The sequence below is a fragment of the Amaranthus tricolor genome, chromosome 2 (assembly GCF_026212465.1).
Source record: "Amaranthus tricolor cultivar Red isolate AtriRed21 chromosome 2, ASM2621246v1, whole genome shotgun sequence".
Taxonomy (NCBI): Eukaryota; Viridiplantae; Streptophyta; class Magnoliopsida; order Caryophyllales; family Amaranthaceae; genus Amaranthus; species Amaranthus tricolor.
Genome location: NC_080048.1, coordinates 4,406,923 through 4,424,902, shown reverse-complemented (window position 1 = coordinate 4,424,902; position 17,980 = coordinate 4,406,923). Strand labels below are relative to the sequence as shown.

The window sequence follows — 17,980 nt, the reverse complement described above, 5'->3', positions numbered from 1 at the left end:
CTCTTTGACCGTACTCTCCTCTATAGGTATGAGCTGCCGTCTTTTTTCTCTCTCCAAGCCCTGACCCTAGCTTTCTGTGAACGGGATATACCGAGTATGATGATGATGATCATGAAATTTAATGAGGTTTTATTGAGTTGGATGTCGCAAACATACAGCTCACCCTACTCCTTTATCGGAACTTGAAATCAATAACGAGCGACAAACACTTACGAGCGGAGTTTAATTTTAGACATTAATAATAGGATTAGACATTAATAATAGGATTTCACTTCAAAGCTAACTCATGAATGCTTACTCGCTAAAACCATGAAGAAATACCTCAACCTTATCGGCATTCGGCAATAGATGTTTTAAGAAATTAGGAAAAAAGTGTACAACATTTAGAACACACTTTGAACAATAAAAATTTAAGAGATCACGGTTAATACAAGTATTAATCATTGAGCATAGCAAGCTAGAATGTTTCCTGCTCAAAATTCCAAACCCCGACTCGGCAATACCAAGGTCAGTCTTAAGCCCTTACCATCTGTCATTGGCTGTAAGGAGGCACAGCAAGTGGCAGCTGCAACCCATTTGAGTTCTGCATATGCATTGGCGCAGGTCCCACTGAACTGGGCAGCATGGATCCTAACGAGCCTAGTGGCATAGAAGCAGGCGGCATGGAGCCTGGTGGCATAGAACCAGGCGGCATGGAGCCTGGTAGCACAGAACCGGGTGGCATAGAGCCTGGTGGCATAGAACCGGGCGGCATGGAGCTTGGTGGTATAGAACCGGGCGGCATGGTGCCAGGAGGTGCTCCACCAGGAGTCAAGTATGGGTAGTTTTGCATTGGCATCTGCATGTGCATATGTTGAGGTGGTGAAGCAGTAGCAGCCCAGCCTCCCGAAGAAAGCTGTCCTGGATATTGTGCGCCATTATAAGGAGGGGCAGCAGCAGCTCCAGGCATTTGGCCTGGTGGATGTTGTCCAAATATTGAGGGTTGGATAACAGTATTGATAGGAACTGTGTAGTCTCTGCTTCTGTCATTATTCACCTGGAATTTGGACATCAAAAATCAACAAAATTACACATCAAGAGAACTTTTGCATAAACAAAATATGTGCCCAACTGCAACTGGCAGAGTAATTCCAGAAAATTAAATGGCAGGTTGCAAGGTTTAGTGAAAGCATATCTTCCATGATTCTGATATAGCATCTAATTATTATAATTGTGCACTACTTGGCAGCTGGTGTGACGTTTGAACAATAAGCAAATAACGTATCACAAAAACTTCACCATCTTTAATTTTCTTCCATGCAGAAATATTGCCACAGCAAAATTCACAACTCCACAATCACAAAAAGATCTGACAAAAAACACCGAATCCAAAAACCAAAGAGGTGCATATTTGATGTATACTGGTGTCATCAGTCTACAGAGAAAAGTAAAGATACTAATCAATAGAAAAAATTACTATTAAATTACCTTGATACATAAATCTGTATGGCGGGAATAAGCCAGGTGAAGTTTGCAAAACCCTCCATCATATATGCAATGCCCTTCCAGTGATTCTTTTACAATGGCAGCTGTCTGAACATCTGCAAGTGTGAGATATACAGAAAGCTCAATTTTTAATTCATCCAGAATTCAGAGTGATAATCCTACTATGTATCCCAAAGTTGACAAATTAGAACCCTACTAGGAAAACTAGATTAATATGTTTTTGGGCTAATCAACCAGCAGACACAGAAGTAACCTCATAAAATAAGTGTCTGGTTCTGTCCATGTCCGTTTGGTAGGTTGTATTAATCGATGGTAATGGGAATGAAAACTAGTGTAATTTGGTCGAGAAATCTCTTGGCTACCTTGATGACCATACTTGTCCAACTTCAGTCATCTCATTTTCTTCATAAAATTCATTCCACTGCATTACCATTGGAAGATGTGGTATTAGATGGTAATGGAAATTTGTTAACAAATAAACTTTTTTGTGATCAAAGTTTCATCACTATGGGAATGAAATGGAAATTTTGATGAAATTTTACACTGTAAATCATTACCATTACCACCATTTAGTACCACTAACCAAACGGGCCGTAAATGTTACAATTTACCAACAGCTTAAAAGTGCTTATCAATAGGCATAGCACAATGGCAGTTCTACCCCATCTTTCTTTCACAATTATTAATTTTTAACCATCACTTTTTACAAATCAAAAGGGAAGAGAAGCACAGACCAAGTCAAAAAAAAAAAAAAATCATTCACAGAAAAGTGCCAAAGGAGAGAGCACGCTGTAAAACCTTTTTGAAAAAGTACAAGCACCATAAATGCAGTGGCCATAGAGAGAGGAAGAAAAGAAGAGATTGGAGGAGAGAGAGTACTCCTTGCAAAGAGAGCAACTAGCACTGCTACTAAGAAGCATACACACAGCTGCGTCATAGGGAAGCGTCAGGCAAAGAGATGCCATCAAGATCCCAGGGGTGATATACAAATTATACGACTCATGTTAGAGACAAAGAAAAGAAAGGTAAAGGAGTAGACCTGTAGGAGTGGAAGGAGGAGAGACATGATTAATTTTTAGCCCCTTACCACAAGAATACGAATTATTATCTATTCTAAATCCATGTGGAATCCCAGTGTTCAGCATATTTTAAGCTATAACGATTATTCCAAAAGAATTCACATCAATTATAAGCCATGCTCTAGTTGGCTGCTATGTATAGAGGTATCAATAAGTGTTATGAATGGTGTGACTAGAGTGCACAAATTGATGTGTGCATTCATGTGTGACTCTTGGGATGGAATCCAATGAGTGTGTTAATGTGGGTGTTTAAGTTGGTAACTTAATGTTTGTAGTGTTTAAGTGTGATTTATTGCGATGAAGTATTCATGGGAATTATTGGTGTTAATGATGATTAATGAAGAAGTGCAAAGGGTTTTGGAAGATGCTTTGCTCAAATAGAAACTGACAAAAGAATTCTGAAGGTCGCTCGACCAGCTCGCTCGACTGACCGAGCTCTTGGGTGGGTCGAGCGGTCAAACAGAATGTATCCAAAAGCTGCCTGTAGCTCGCTCGACCGAGCAAGCTTTTTGTTCTGGCCGAGCGGTTACTCTGATACGCCTAGGATATTGTTTTTGTTCTTTCAAATCCTTGGAGCTGTTTCATATCATTCATTATTCAACAGTAAGCATGTATTAAGTAAGCAATTATCATTGAATGTACTTAGTACTATAAATAGAGCTCTCATACTCACTCAAGAATTATCATCAAACACAACCCCTAAGCCAAACACATAGCCTTTTGATTTTATCTTACTCAATTGTAATACTTCATTTGTAAGAGTGTTTTTATACTCCATTGATATAATATAACATGAAACTACACACAACGGAGGACGTAGCCAACATTGGGTGAACCTCCTTAAATCTTTGTGTTCTTTTTGCAAGTTTTACATTATCAAACATTTGTTAGTTCATTGATATTAGTATCGTTCATCAAAATTCTTAACATTGTATCGATTTTGGCAAATATTTCAATAAGAAAGAACATCACCTTTTTAGCGACCTCTCAAAAAGTAGATTTCTTTCTAATACGTTTCATTTCATCGCAGAAAAGTACATTATATGGAAATAAAACACAAAAATTGACACTCACCAGGGTATTGAATCAAAGCCTGCAGCCCTTCATTTTTTTCAAACATAGCAATCTTCTGTACAACTCCAAAAGCAGAAAGGACCTAGGCAAGAAAAAGGAAACAATTAATGACATAATGAAAAATAGCCAAAAAAAGTGATACAGAAACTACCGAGTACCGTGTGTAAGGCATCCAAAGTGACAGCATACTGCATATTTTCAATAGATGCCAGTAGCACATTACTCTCAGTTTCCAATTGTTTTCCATCCACACTAACACCTAGCTGCAAAGATTAATCACAAAGCCCGTCAAAACAATAGAAAGTCTAGAATACAAGGAGAAGAAATGGCAAATAACACAATGGCAATAAAAGGCCAGAGAAAAATGCGCAGACAGCCAACCAATAAACTAGTAATGCTTACAACAACAAAGAGTGACGGAAATAACAAGCGAGTGCTTAATCTTATTGTCCATGCATAAAATTAGTTTGAATTTCGAGAACTACTTGCTCCATAAAAAAAAAATGACTGTTACAACTAAAGCTGGCAGTTAGGAATGCTCATATTATTAAGGAAAAATTACCAGGAATAATACAACCTTTTGCTTATTTTCCTACAATAATACCAGTTTTTGATTAACCATAAATAATACCAATTTAAGGGGTGTTTTCCTAGAATATACCTAACATGTTAAAAATCAAACTATAGGAGATTATATGACAAAAAATTTGGTAAATTAGTTAATAAACTTAAGTTAGTATTATTCTAGGAAAAAACCCACATAAGTTGGTATTATTAATGGTAAATCAAAAGTTGGTATTATTGTAGGGAAATTAACGAAAGGTTGTATTATTCACGGTAATTTTTCCTATTATTAAAATTAGTTTCCAAATCTGTCCACACCAAAACAAATGGTTAAAAAGTGCAAGATTAGATTTGGTGGAATACACGGGGCCTAATTTAAGAATTCTCTAGTTTGAAAAGAAAAGTGGGTTATTTTTGGAGTCTTGCTGATTAGTAGTAACATGGAGGTTTACTTGGAGATGGAGAGTGGAACAAAATAACAGAGGCACGACAGAAAAGACCAGAGAATTATGATTTATGTGAGCACGCCAACCTTCCAATTGTCCAGTAAAAAGTTTTGAGCCTACAATCTGTGAGAGGGAGTAAAAAATCCTTAACATTTTAATTTAATGATGCCTTACCTGACCAGTCGCATCTATAGCAGATGGTGCAACCGGAAGGTATGGGTTAGTGTAGTCCCTACAAAAAATGGAGTACAGATCAACGGAAGAAGTTAATTAGAAACGAGATTATAGAAGACATGTTGATAAAAGTCGCAAAACAATGCAAACTGCCTGATGAATTCACCTGCTACGGTGACTCTGGAATTTGACACTTAAATCAACATGCGCAGAATAAGTTATCTTGAGACTGCACGGCCCTACATGCTCTGGAAGCAAGTACCTAAGTCAACAGGAAAAAAATCAGTCACTAGTCAAATAAACATTCTCTTTGCTGATGACAATAATCCATTCTACAACCAAAGTGTCATAATGTGGGTCCCAATAGAGCAGGTTTTGGAGATAAGATGTAAGCAACCTTACCCTTATGGAAACAAAGAGGTTGTTTCGGACCGACTCATTGACCCTTGATAAAAAAGATCATCGACAACTTACTAACATACACATAATATAACGTGTCATTTTAATATAAACCATTACAATCCATAAGCAAAGAAATCATAACATATTAGCAGGCTGCGAAAGGCAAGCACATACATGGTAACCATAGACTATATAACACCAGATAGATGATTCGAGCATGAGTTAACAAGCAACCATAAGATGGCTTAAATGTTCTCTAGGACAACACCATTACAAATTTACCAAGTGTGACGCAGTGCATCATATGAACGAAAATCACAAAATTGGACAATAGCAGTGATGGGGTCTTTCTGGCTGATCACTGATGGCATTTGTATATAAAGGAGGTCCAAAATATACAATGCGAAGAGAAATTTGACAACTTCAACTTATTCCAGCGTACAAATGATTGACACAAAAAATATCGGACAAAGTCTGAACCCACACAATTCCATAATCACCTTGGAATATTTCTTCCATCAAGAGCATCCTTTGCAGAATATGCAGTTTCTGTATCAGAAAATTGAATCAAGGCCTGCAAAGGGGAAAGAGAGAGCAATGTAAGGTTACATTTAAGTAAGACGTATCAAACAGCATCCAAACCTCGAAAAAAAAAAACCACCAACAGCAGTGAGAACAATGATATTTACTAAAGGAAGTGTACAGAAAAAGAAATAAATAGCAGAGAAAACTGAAAGAAACAACAAGCTTTGCCTGGAATCCAGCTGTCTTTTCAAAAGTTGTTATCTTATGCACCAAACCAAATGCTGAAAAAACCTGCATCTTCAAGACAATAATTAAGTGAATTTTGTTTCTTTCCAGATTATTCAGAATGCAGAACAAGAAGCTAAAACAGCATAAATGGAACAAAGCATTCTATGATGCAAAAAAAATTCAATCACTACTTGAACTTGAATATACAAAGCTTATACTTATTGCACAAAAAAAAAATAGCCTTGCAACTTATTTTATGGAGGCCAATAAAGTAACAGATTTACAGTGCTTCGGGCCTTCGGCTGCTTTGATTATAAAGGTCTACATTATGAAATATCCCATTATGGAAACCAAACATCAAATCAAAATCATAATGGTAAATCTCTGGTTGCAAAAAGATTTATATTTTAAAGAAAAAACTGAAAAAAAATCTATGATAAAGAGGACTCAAAGATCAAGATTATATGAAAATTTTTATTAAAGCAATTTGATTCAGTTGTCTTTTGTAATGCACTCAAGCAAAGCCAAATGAGATATTTCACGCTAGCACACCTATAAAAAGTCACAGATGACTCATTCTTTTAGCATTCAGTTTGGACAAAACAAAGAAGTGTCTCAAGCATTGAGAATAAGGTTGCAATGAACAATTGTTATTGTTACTTAAAATATTTTCATAAAAAAGTAACAGAGACTATGAAAAAGTAACATAAAAGCGCCTCTGAATGGCCTGAGTAAGACTATGTGCATTCTACTCCCCTACCCTGCCCTAGGTATTTGCGTTGTGTTGATGTCTCTACCTAGGATTTCAAAAAAAAAGGTTGAAATCAGAGAGCTATTAACAGAGGGTGACACTAACTTGGATTTGGGTCAGGCTTATTTTAAAAAATATTCAGAAGTCGATATATCTCAGGCTGAACTGAACCGTAACTTTTCGTACTTTTAAAGACACAAGTGTGGCACAATAAAATGTTATCTTATGTGCTAACGTACATGAGATAGTTGAAGGGAAAGGGGCCAGAGCCGTCTTAAAGAAGTTACATATGAACTACATATGGGATGTTCAAAACAAGGCGTTCAGGTCAGATATATGAAGCTACTGTGAGAGATGGAACAGATAGAATGTACCTGAACTCGCGTGCATGATATGAAATGTTTAATAACATTGCTAATGAATTAAATTGAGTAACATCCAGTCAGAGAAAGGTGATATATTTTGGAACAATAGGAAGAGCATAGTATGTGTATCCAAGTTCGAGTGTCAATAACCAACATATCAAAATAGATAGTTGAATTGAAAAGAGGAATTTTAAAGAACATAGTCTAAAATCTAGAAGCACTAATTTCCATGGTCCTGGATTTCTTTGAAGACAATGGGAACAGTCACCACCACCCTTCAATCACAATTCTTAAATAACAAGATCTTCAAAACTAAATCATGCATAACTAAAAACGAAAGAATAAAAAATACCAGCTTAAGTTACTCGTATACAGGACAGATAAATGCTGACCATTTAAATCACAATATGCACTCAATCAAGAAACAAAATATTATTAATTCTTTAAAAGAAACAAAAACAAGGGAATCCACATGAGATAAAAAGCACAGCAGCACAAGAACTTAGTAACTCTTAAAAATGGTAGGGAGAGAGGAAAGGAAGAGACAAGAGAGAGGTGGTGTTAGGGAAAGGAGAAAGGAGACAAACACACATGCGCTCTTTCTCCCATTGCAGTAAGCTGTCATCGAAGATATATCCTTGACAATGGCCTGCTGATCCATTTACACAAGTCAAATAAACTGTTCATCAAGCATGTCCAACTATAGCCTAGTCCGGAAAATTAACCTCATGGATCCTTGCATCAGCCATATCTCATGCCATAACATGGAGCATATAATTGACTTACCAAGTGTAAGCATTCAATGCTGACTTGGCGAGCTTCGTTTCCCTCAATTGTCACTAATAATACATTTCCTGCAGTGTCAGCAGTGGTCTTATTGTGCACAATTTCTTGCCTATTGGAATACTGCAGGTAAACTGTTTTTCCACGTATTTGTGCTGGTTCTGATGACGAAGCATAGTAGGATATCATGGCAATGGCTTGATTAAGGTCCGCCTACAAAAGTTAATAAAGATGTTATCGATTGATTACATCCAGAAATCGAATCTTACAAATATAAGGAGATACATCACTAGCTTGCATGACAGACAATTGATTCCGAGAGATCATGCATCACAAACAATAGAGCTAGTATGCAAAATCTTCTAACAAGTCCTCATAGGACACATAATGTACTATACAAAATGTGTTTCTTATTTGCACAATCTAGTAAATCACATCAAGATATTTTTTTTTATGTCACATGTCAATAAGATACTGGAAACAAAAGCAAGAGAGGTCTTGCCACAGCGACAACATTTCAATAAACTATCCAAATCTTGTCCTAGCTATTAAAGTATCAATAACCATTGATAATTTTGTTCTCATTACTTCAACTCAAATATCGAAAAGATAGCAAGATATAAACACGCAAGATCTCACCAGAATGACAAAATCTCATAAACCCCTGTTCAAACTCCAAATTACTTCCTATTGAAAATCACTTATCACTTTATTCTCATTTCTTTATATGCTACACTTATTTGAAAAGAGGGTGTTACCGTGTTAGTGTGTCAGCACAAGAAAGAGAGAAATATTAAAGGCACTTACAAATTCAATGAAAGCTTGATTTTTGTTTGCTCCAACATTGCATTTTGTGTTGACAACTTTACCAAAAGGCTTCCCCAATTCTATCAGCTCTTCCTCAGTGCATTCCCAAGGCAAATTTCTCAAGTGAAGCACCTTCGATGGAGGTTGGGTGTAGCGAAACTGTGGCTGGCTTGACACAGAAGTCATTACACAAGTAAGCGCCTTACAGAGGCAGCTGAGCAAACTCCTGTCACATAAGGTCAAAAATGTGTGAAAATGATAAGTAAACGACTCATCCACCCATTTCGTATAAATTCGTGTCACCAAATTCATAAACGTGAAACGTCTTGTTTGGGAACAAGATTTTGATTGGGTCAAGTTGGCAAATTGGAGAAACTGCATTTGAGTTTGCGCCAATACACCTCACAATTAAAATAGATCAACTTCGATTATTTGAGAATGACAACTCAAAACCTGTCATTCTCAATGTCTCAAGCCCCAACTTTCACCTCCTCTTAACCGATAAACATTTCCAAGCTTTTTTCTTCCTCCTTTTGTTTCTCTGTCATCTAAGTGAGTTTTCTAATTTTGATTTTCATTTTTTTACAGTGACTTTTATTTTCATTTTCATTTTTATTCGGTGAAGTTTCTATATATATATATATATATATATATATATATATATATATATTATGATTTCTGATTGTTATTTAGGGTTGATTCTCTCATTATGCTTCCATTATCTTAATTGTAAATTATTTGTGGATTGGCTATTGGGGTTGATTCACTTTTTGCAAAATGTTGTGATGGATTAAATACTAATTATCTTCTTGCTTAGCTTCAAAGAACTTCAAATTTAGAAATCCTAATTTTTCTCAAACAACCTATTAAAATTTGGATTTGGAAATTGAAAATTTTTAATGTTTGCCAAACACTAAATTTCAATTTGAAATTTGTGATTTATTATTCCACAATCCAAATTAAAAAATTTCAAATGAAATTCAAGTTCCCAAACACTACCTAAATTAATCAGCGTTTCACCAGCAATTTAGTATACTTGGACCATATATTGCAAATTAGATAACAATGATCCAAATACTATTCTTCAAGATTAGACAAACACATCTAGCTTTCAGAATAAAATGTTGAAATTATAGCTGCCACACAAATCACTTTCTGGGTATGATGTTATTTATTGATATGAATATAGAAATGTTACTAAATATCCAATTCCATCATGAATGGATTATCATACAATTTTTTTTAGTCTCAAATGATATCCAACCACTAATTTTTATACACATTAATATTTTGTGATTCAATATTAGTTGCACAGGATAAACCTGGGGTAAATAACTCAATCAAAGCTCAATTAACTCAAACAAAAAAACTAAACAATCGAACACGATTATACAGAAAAACATCATACAAGGCAAATCAAGTCCTCTAAATTATAAACAAAAATTCGACGGTAATTCGGGCTAAAGAAAAGGAGCAATAAGTATAATTAACTTACCTGATGCGAAATAACAACGAATCCAACAGATAGAAAAGGCTGTGTGCAAAAGATTAAGGTTCTAAGAAAGAGAGGAAGTTGGTGAATTGTGATCGATTAAGAGAAAAAACATAAAAGATTTTATCTGTATCCCTAATTAGATACTCAAAACAAAATTCACTTGTTGATAATTGATAAGCACTATAAAGCCTTATTTTTTTTTCTTTTTCTTTTTGAAAAATATGGTTTTTAGTTGCTTAACAAATGAAAGAATTTTCACTAATTCGAGACGGTTTTATGGCGAGATCATCTATATTGGGCTAGCCTAATATATAATTTTTTGTCTTAAAACGATCATTTATAACGTTAAAGTGATAACTTATAATTTTAATATAAATACTTTCTATAGTTTTAGGGTGATTACTTATAACTTTAAAATGATTACTTATGATCTTAAAGTAATTAATTGAAGAAATGAGCTATTATATGGACCCGTCTCATGATGAGACGATCTCATTCAAAACGAGCTGAAGAATTTTTCCATGCATAATTGTACTTCTTCCTTCTAAAATAGTTGCCACATAAGAATTATTGGTAATATTCATCTTTCAAGTTTATTTTATATACTACGGCTAATGTGTTAGAAAAAATATAGTCAAGTGAGATCTTGTTTGAATCATCTAATCGAATACTTTCATGACATTAAATTTTTATAATTTTTAGTTAAGCATAGCTTAAGATATAAATGATCAAAGTTACGCATTGAATTATTCTTATGGTCATATATCCTCCTTTAAAGGTATTATTTGACGCCTTTTTTCACTTTTCAAACTCTGATTAGAATTTCTATTAACGGGTACACTGGGTACGTACAATAATGATGATGATGAAAGCATTATTTGGACAAGACTGCTTTCTATTGGCTCAAAGTTCCAAAACATCAAATCAATATTCCTGATTGCATTTCTCTATCAAATCAATATTTGTTTCGTGTAACATTGACATAAACATTAGAAACGTAAGTACAAGAAATAACTCCTTAATTTATACATAGCTGATAATTAAAATGTTGTAATTCAACTTTTGTTATCAATTTCCATCATTTGCTCTTGTTTGGGCATGTCTTTGTTGTTTTCTACATCCCATCTGTTTGTATGTTCCACATTTCTTCCTTTATATTTCCAATAAACCATCAGTTGGAGGATACCCAAGAAAATACCCACCAAATTTGGAGACTGCCAAGTGTGATTATTAAGATTAGAGTTGGAAGAATGGAAGTTTCTAGAAAACATGTAATGAGAAAGAAAACAAACCATTATAAAGAGATCATGGCTCAGTAGTCCGTAGCCTGCCCAGCAACAACTTGCAAGGAGTGTGAATAACGACAGATAAAATGGCATGAATTCTACACTTTTAGTTTTTATAACTTGCCTCTGTATTAGTAATGTATCACAAGGTAAATCAAATGTTAATTCCACGTGGAAGGTCCAAAGATTTGTTAATTGTTCATAACATGTCATAATTCAACTTTTCTTTTTTAGGACTTTTTTTTCCATATTTAATTGATTTGGTATATTTTTCTTTGTCTTCTCTGTTAAAGCGTCCATTATTATTCATATGTGAGTTATCTCAGATCGGAGAAAGAAAAAAGAATATGTTACTTTATAAACTTGAGGAATGACTCCTACTACTAACAATTGATTTTAGTATTGAATCTTTTTTGGGTTTGTACGTGGATTACATCTTTTCTTCCTTGTTTAGGTAGTCTGAACCCATTTTTTGATCAATAAATTTTATATGAGAGTGTTTAACCATGAGACGAACCCGTATAATTAATCAATTTCTCTAATTAATCATTATACGTGATCATTTTAAGTTTATAAGTGGTTACTTAAGACAATAACTGTATATTGGGTCAGCCCAATAGAGTTAGCCTCACGATGAGACCGTCTTATTTGAAAATTGGTATATTTTCTAAATTCTAATACTCTTTGGAGGGGTACGAGTATAAGTCCACTATTTCCCAACCCATACTTTATGCGGGAATTACTGATTTCATAATTATGACTATAACATGTTTTAGAGAGATTATGTCTCATATTTTGACGAGGTAAAAATTATAGTTATTTGATATCAAATTATAGTTAGTTATATCAAAAGCCTCATTTAATCGAAAATAACCTCATTGTTGTCATTAACAAGAAAAAGTTGCGTAGAACCTCTATATCCCATCTAGATGAGACTTACTTAAAGACATCAGCTTTATAAAATGTTGTATATTTACGTTAGATTACTTGGGTCACAAATAGATATCATATGGCTCTCTATGATCACTGAAATATAAGACTTACCATCGCAACAAGAGGGGAACTATAGAGTGCTATGGAAGCTACCAGTCCTGTGCTCCCCACAAATACTTTCCGCCGATGATGATCATGTAGCACAAAGCCAGATATTAGAGCAGTGCCCACAAATACTGCTATAATGCTCATGGTAATTGCTGCTACTTTCACCTGCATCATTCATGCAAACTTGCAAAGTCATATCTTTGTGCAGTCATGACGTGTAATCTTGTGTTAGAGTATATAATATATTTTGGGCCTTAACCATTTATATAAGTTTTTGGTCGAATTGGTTTCTTGATATGGTATCAGAAGTTAGCGTAACATAAGATCACGAGTTCAAATCTAGATTTTGGCAACGACACATAGGCTGTAGCCATGCTGTCACCCATTTTCTTGATTTTGGCGACGTTTTGGCAATCAATTTTCATTTAGCATCCACCAAAATGGTGTCCGCCCTTGGGGTCGTCGCCAGGCCCTTGCCAAGACCATTTTTTGCCAATTTAGCGATCAAATGGCAATCATAAGTGCCATCGCCATTTTTGTTATTTATTTGTAGTGTCACAACGACCCCTAATTTAATTGGAATAAATATTGCCAGGTAATAGGATGACATGTGCTGCATCCACACTTCTAGCCCAAAAGAATCTTGTGTGAGGGGGCGTATTAGAATATATAATATATCTTAGAGCCTCAATCATCAGCATAAACTTTTAGTTGAGTAATTTTCTTAACATCCTAACTCAAATTTATTCTTTTCATTTGCTTGTTATATAGTTTTTAAAGTAATATTTAAGCCTTTATATCTCTAAATACGCATCATACGAGATTATGAAAAGTAATTTTAAGTAAGATTTTAAAAACTGACCTTGGTCGCCCTTGATGAAGAAAACCACAGATAGATAAGGACAAAAGAGGATTCAAGTAGGACACCAAGGCCGTTAACGGTGATGAGTGGGACATTTTCCCATCCCTTGCTAACAATAGGTAAGCCGTACCAAGTGTAAATGAGAGCGTTAAGTAGAGCAACAATGTAAGGGACAGATGAAAACTCCTGCGTGCTCTTCTTCTTTATCACTGTACTAAATGTTAATCTGGGATAACAATGATCAGTGTATAAGTTATACATACCAAGTTTGCTATCTATACTTCAAAGAAACAAAAACTGCTACGTCAACCATCAGCTTAAACTTTTAGTTGAATTCAAGCCTTAACATGATACCAATATTGTTAGAGTATATAACATATCGTGGGCCTCAACCATAGGCTTAAGCTTTTGGTTGTGTTGGTTCTTTGACATTGTATCAAAGCCAACGTGACAAAAGATCACAGGTTCGAATCTCAACTACCCTTAATTTAAAATGAAATGTTCAACACTAGATATAATAAGGAGGGCAAGTGTTGCATTCACATTTTTAGCTCGAACGATTCTCGTGTGAAGAGGCTTGCAGATTTATGTAAATATCTTGGAGCCTTGACCATTAGCTTAATTTTTTCGTTGAGTTGGTTCCTTTTTAAGTAGCCGAATCTCATATATTCCTCATGAGAAGTGGAATATTTAAAGCTAGGTGTAAAAGGGCTTGTGTTGCATTACACTTTTAGCCCAAAGAGTTATTCCTCGTGTGAGGGCGTAAATTACAACGTTAAACATTTAATTGAGTTAGTTCCTTAAAAAATTGAAATTAAAGATAGACTTAGGAAGAGGTTCACTGTACATGGGTGATGCGTAAAGTAACGCAGAAGCTGCATTTCCTGCAAATGTAAAGATAAAAGATCAAAATAAACTTTGAGCAACTAAATTGTTAATAGGGGATAATTGGGGTAGGGATGTACCCATTATGCCAACAGCCATCCGAAGTTTATCTTGCATTTTAATGTATTGGAGGAGCTTTGTGATAATGATCACAAATATATAAGTATGATCTGTTTGGCATTCTTTGGTTGATACTTGATATATATATATATATAGCCTAAGAGTGGACAAAAGAGGATAATATAAACAGATTCCACTATATGATTTTGTCTTAGTTTGAGTAAGATAAGTATCACTTTTTCCTATCACAAGTAAAATTTTGGGTTTGATTATCAAATAATAATAATATAAATAGAGTAGGAGCATTATCTTCTATTCTTTGTTTATTTTAATCAAAAATTTTAAATACTCTCCGTTTTTATATGTTCTTTTCAAATAGAATTTACGAATTTCAGTGTCAAACTTTGACTATAATTTCTTATCGATCTATATGAAACAACATGTTTAAGTCAGATTTTGATAGATTCGTTTCAATATATATTTTTTAAATATCAATATTTCAAATTTTTAAAAATTCACAATTAAAAATATTTGATTTTTAAGTTTGTATTAGAATTTGCGAAAAAAGTAAATGAGAATAATAAATAAAAACAGATAGAGTAATATTCAATACATGCTAAGATAGCTTAGGAGGAGGAAAAGATGAAGTGAATTTGATAGAATGTTAAAGGTTTTAACCATCAGGTTAAATTTTTTAATTGAGTTGATTAATTTATTAATTAATAGCAAATACAACAAGAGATCCCGAATTTGAATCTTAGATACCCTCATATAAAATATAATATTTTACATCAAGCATGAGAAGGGCATATGCTACCACACTTCTGGCCCTAATTGCGATTCTAAGTAGAATTTAGAGAGCTAATATTTGCTCATTTGGATAATTAAATCTAGTAATTTTTTCATATAGCTTTGCCGAACAAGTTATCAGTGGAATTATAGTATGAGAAGTGGCTAAAATTATGTTATAAAATGATCATAAGTTCCTAAAAAAGCATGTGCTGTGTTCTTTTTTTCTTTATTGCAATCTTTTTTGAATTGAGATAATTTTTAGCCGCTTTCTTCTTTATCAGTATAATTTATTGACTTTTATTTTTCTCTAGTTCATGATCATAATTTCTATGAGTCGAATACAAAATGAGTGCAGTCAATCTTTTATTGTATATTATCTTTGAGTAATTAATTTATAAACATTAGCACAACACTAGACCCTTCCTTTTTTTAGTTGTGAAATTTGTTTGCTTGTTGAACTTTTGCTTGATGCATTATAATAATAAATCACTACTCCTATTCTATAAAAATAATTGCATCCAACCGAGTAAGGGTGTGATATATAACATTAATATTGGGTTATAAGAGCCTATAATTATTAGTTTAAGTTTTTCATTAAATTAATTTTTTAATTTAACTTTTAAAATTAATATTACAAAGGATCACATATTTGAATCTCATCAATTCTTAATCTCAAATAAATTGTTTTGCACTATGTATAATGAGAGCATGTATTGTACCCTTGCATCCACTCGAGAGAACGAGGGTCCGTGTGATATATAACATATCAGGGGTTACAACTTACAAGAGTACAATCATCAACTTAAGCTTTAGGTTAAGTTGGTATATTGATGTTGTTAGGCCGTGACAATTTATCACATTTTACACGGTCGCAGGGCTCATAGGCTCAGGCTCACAAATCCAAGGTTAAATTACACACTTGATGAGATTTACTCTTTTCCAAAACCATGTTATATTAGGAGAATTACCAACTAAATATTATATATAAGTCCACAATTCACTATTTTACTAATATATCAAATCTTCACGTGTGAAATATTTCCAATAGATACACGTCATAATGATAAATGAAAATCTATCATTTTCAGGTGATGAAAGTCACATAGATAGTTTTTGCCATACTGTTTCTGCATATCTAAAGCCAATTTCTTCTGATACTGATCTATCTTTTCACTGATTCCTGTAATTTTTCCTTTTTGGGACAAAGTGCATATATACCCCAAATTTTGATATGATTTTGGGATCATGATTTTGTTTAAATTTAGAAGCCAAAGATATTCAGATTCTTTTTGTTGTGCTGATGAAGATGTGGTTGTAATGTATGCCACTTAGCTGCAGTATCTGCACCATTGCAAAAGCAATTTATCTTTAATTTAATTTAATCCATTGATATTGTTAGTGGATGGATTTATTAGGTAACCAATTAAGTTTAGTCAAGTTTGCCCCCTCCAAAGAAAGTGCGGTTTGAGATTGCTATTAATATTGACATTTTCTCGTAGACAGATGTAGATTTATTTATTGATGTCAACTGACAGTATTTTAACAAGTTATATCTCTAAATATATTAATAAGTGTACTTGTTAAGTTGATTAAAATATTGACATGTGACAGTATTAACACAGGTTAAAGTCCTTACTATCAACATTTTTTAGAAACAATACTTAATATATTGACATCATTTAATTTTATGTTGGATTCTTCCCTACTTACAATATCATTATAGGTAGAAATTTCAAAGTAACAGATAAATCATAATTAAGGAATGATAGGTGGGTATAATGTTATGGGTTTCATATTGTACGGATTTTTATGACGTTTTGTTAGTAACGAGTGTTTATTGACTTTGTTCATTTTTTAAAAACTATTTTCGAAACTAAGCTTAATTTATTATTATCATTATTTTTAAAATCGGTCAATTTTTCGAAAGTTTGTATTAGAGTTATACCGGGTCACAACTTACATGTATTGTTGAGTTAACACAAAATCTTAAGAGACTGTCTCTTTAAAAGACGATCTCTCAGGCCCAACCCATTAAAATTTGATGTCTAGTTATATTATTTTTAATGGCTGTTTACCGTATTCTTAATACTTACTCACAGTATCTTAAATTTCTACTTACATCATTTTTAATGCCTACTTACAATATTTCAAAAAATATATATTGGGCCGGCCCAATTAGAAATAATCTCTCAAAAAAACTATCTCTCACAAGAATTTGTATAACGCAAATAGTTGTATGAGACGATCTCAGAAAGATGTTAAATAGTTCTATATAGATGAAGATTTCAAAATATAAAGCCCATGTACCATACAGGAGGTGGGCCATATTTGGTAATTTTCTATAGCTGGGCTACAGTCCATCAAAATCGTACCAAATTGTATATGGATCCAGCCCATATCATATGTTGAGTTCAGTGAAAATTTGAAAAAAATGAGATTATTTATCTACTTAATTCCAAATATAAGATTGGGGAAAACTTATGTCCCAAAAAAAGCTTCCGAACATCCAATCCTAGCTTCGGGTAGAATCGCTGTTAGTAACAGCGAAAGTGAAAAAAAAAAAAAAAAATTAAAAGCCCAAAGTCGCTGTTAGTAACAGCGACCTAAAAAAAAAATAAAAAATTAAAAGCCCAAAGTCGCTGTTACTAACAGCGACTAAAAAAAAAAATTTTTTTTTTTAATTTAAGTCGCTGTTAGTAGTAATAAAAAAAAGAGTATGGGTTTCTTTTTTTTTCTATCCGAATCTGACACTTAGACTTGTGGCCATGGCCAATTATGGTTGTTGAATCTTTGTAACAATTACATACACCGATACCTCTACCAATCTTCCCTTCCCCTGACTGTACTCTGTTGATTGCTTCTAGCTCTGATAGCCA

The 17,980-nt window shown here is 33.7% G+C and overlaps 2 protein-coding genes across 10 annotated transcripts; both read right to left on the bottom strand.

Annotated features, from left to right (window-relative positions):
- Positions 1-310: 310 nt before the first annotated feature.
- LOC130805095 (polypyrimidine tract-binding protein homolog 2) lies at positions 311-10,368 on the bottom strand. 9 transcript variants are annotated; one of them, XM_057669713.1, is made up of 11 exons: positions 10,179-10,368; positions 8,684-8,909; positions 7,880-8,089; positions 5,978-6,046; positions 5,725-5,798; positions 4,989-5,084; positions 4,823-4,880; positions 3,797-3,901; positions 3,639-3,720; positions 1,468-1,580; positions 311-1,036 (listed from the first exon to the last, which is right to left on the bottom strand). In XM_057669713.1, the coding sequence occupies exons 2-11, from the start codon at positions 8,867-8,869 to the stop codon at positions 533-535; spliced, it is 1,497 nt and encodes a 498-aa protein (XP_057525696.1). In that variant the 5' UTR covers positions 8,870-8,909; positions 10,179-10,368; the 3' UTR covers positions 311-532. The 9 variants fall into 9 exon arrangements, with proteins under 9 accessions (XP_057525696.1, XP_057525697.1, XP_057525704.1 ...); XM_057669714.1 differs by having other exon boundaries at positions 5,978-6,040; positions 10,179-10,354; XM_057669721.1 differs by lacking the exons at positions 8,684-8,909; positions 10,179-10,368 and adding an exon at positions 7,685-7,742 and having other exon boundaries at positions 5,978-6,040; positions 7,819-8,022.
- Positions 10,369-11,233: 865 nt separating this feature from the next.
- LOC130805415 (bidirectional sugar transporter SWEET3) lies at positions 11,234-14,369 on the bottom strand. The gene is made up of 6 exons (XM_057670192.1): positions 14,333-14,369; positions 14,215-14,251; positions 13,368-13,593; positions 12,509-12,670; positions 11,471-11,590; positions 11,234-11,392 (listed from the first exon to the last, which is right to left on the bottom strand). Exons 1-6 carry the CDS (start codon positions 14,367-14,369, stop codon positions 11,234-11,236), a joined length of 741 nt encoding a protein of 246 aa, XP_057526175.1.
- Between the last annotated feature and the right edge of the window lie 3,611 nt (positions 14,370-17,980).

Bases quoted from the DNA above. Each gene is read 5' to 3' on its own strand.
- LOC130805415 (XM_057670192.1), bottom strand. From the start codon at position 14,369: ATGCAAGATAAACTTCGGATGGCTGTTGGCATAATGG. The intron at 14,252-14,332 runs GTACATCCCTAC...TTACATTTGCAG, and splicing joins GATGGCTGTTGGCATAATGG to GAAATGCAGCTTCTGCGTTA. The intron at 13,594-14,214 runs GTACAGTGAACC...TTGTTATCCCAG, and splicing joins TTACTTTACGCATCACCCAT to ATTAACATTTAGTACAGTGA.
- LOC130805095 (XM_057669713.1), bottom strand. From the start codon at position 8,869: ATGACTTCTGTGTCAAGCCAGCCACAGTTTCGCTACACCCAACCTCCA. The intron at 5,799-5,977 runs GCAAAGCTTGTT...TCCCCTTTGCAG, and splicing joins AAAAGACAGCTGGATTCCAG to GCCTTGATTCAATTTTCTGA. The intron at 3,902-4,822 runs GTAAGGCATCAT...TAATCTTTGCAG, and splicing joins CTATAGATGCGACTGGTCAG to CTAGGTGTTAGTGTGGATGG.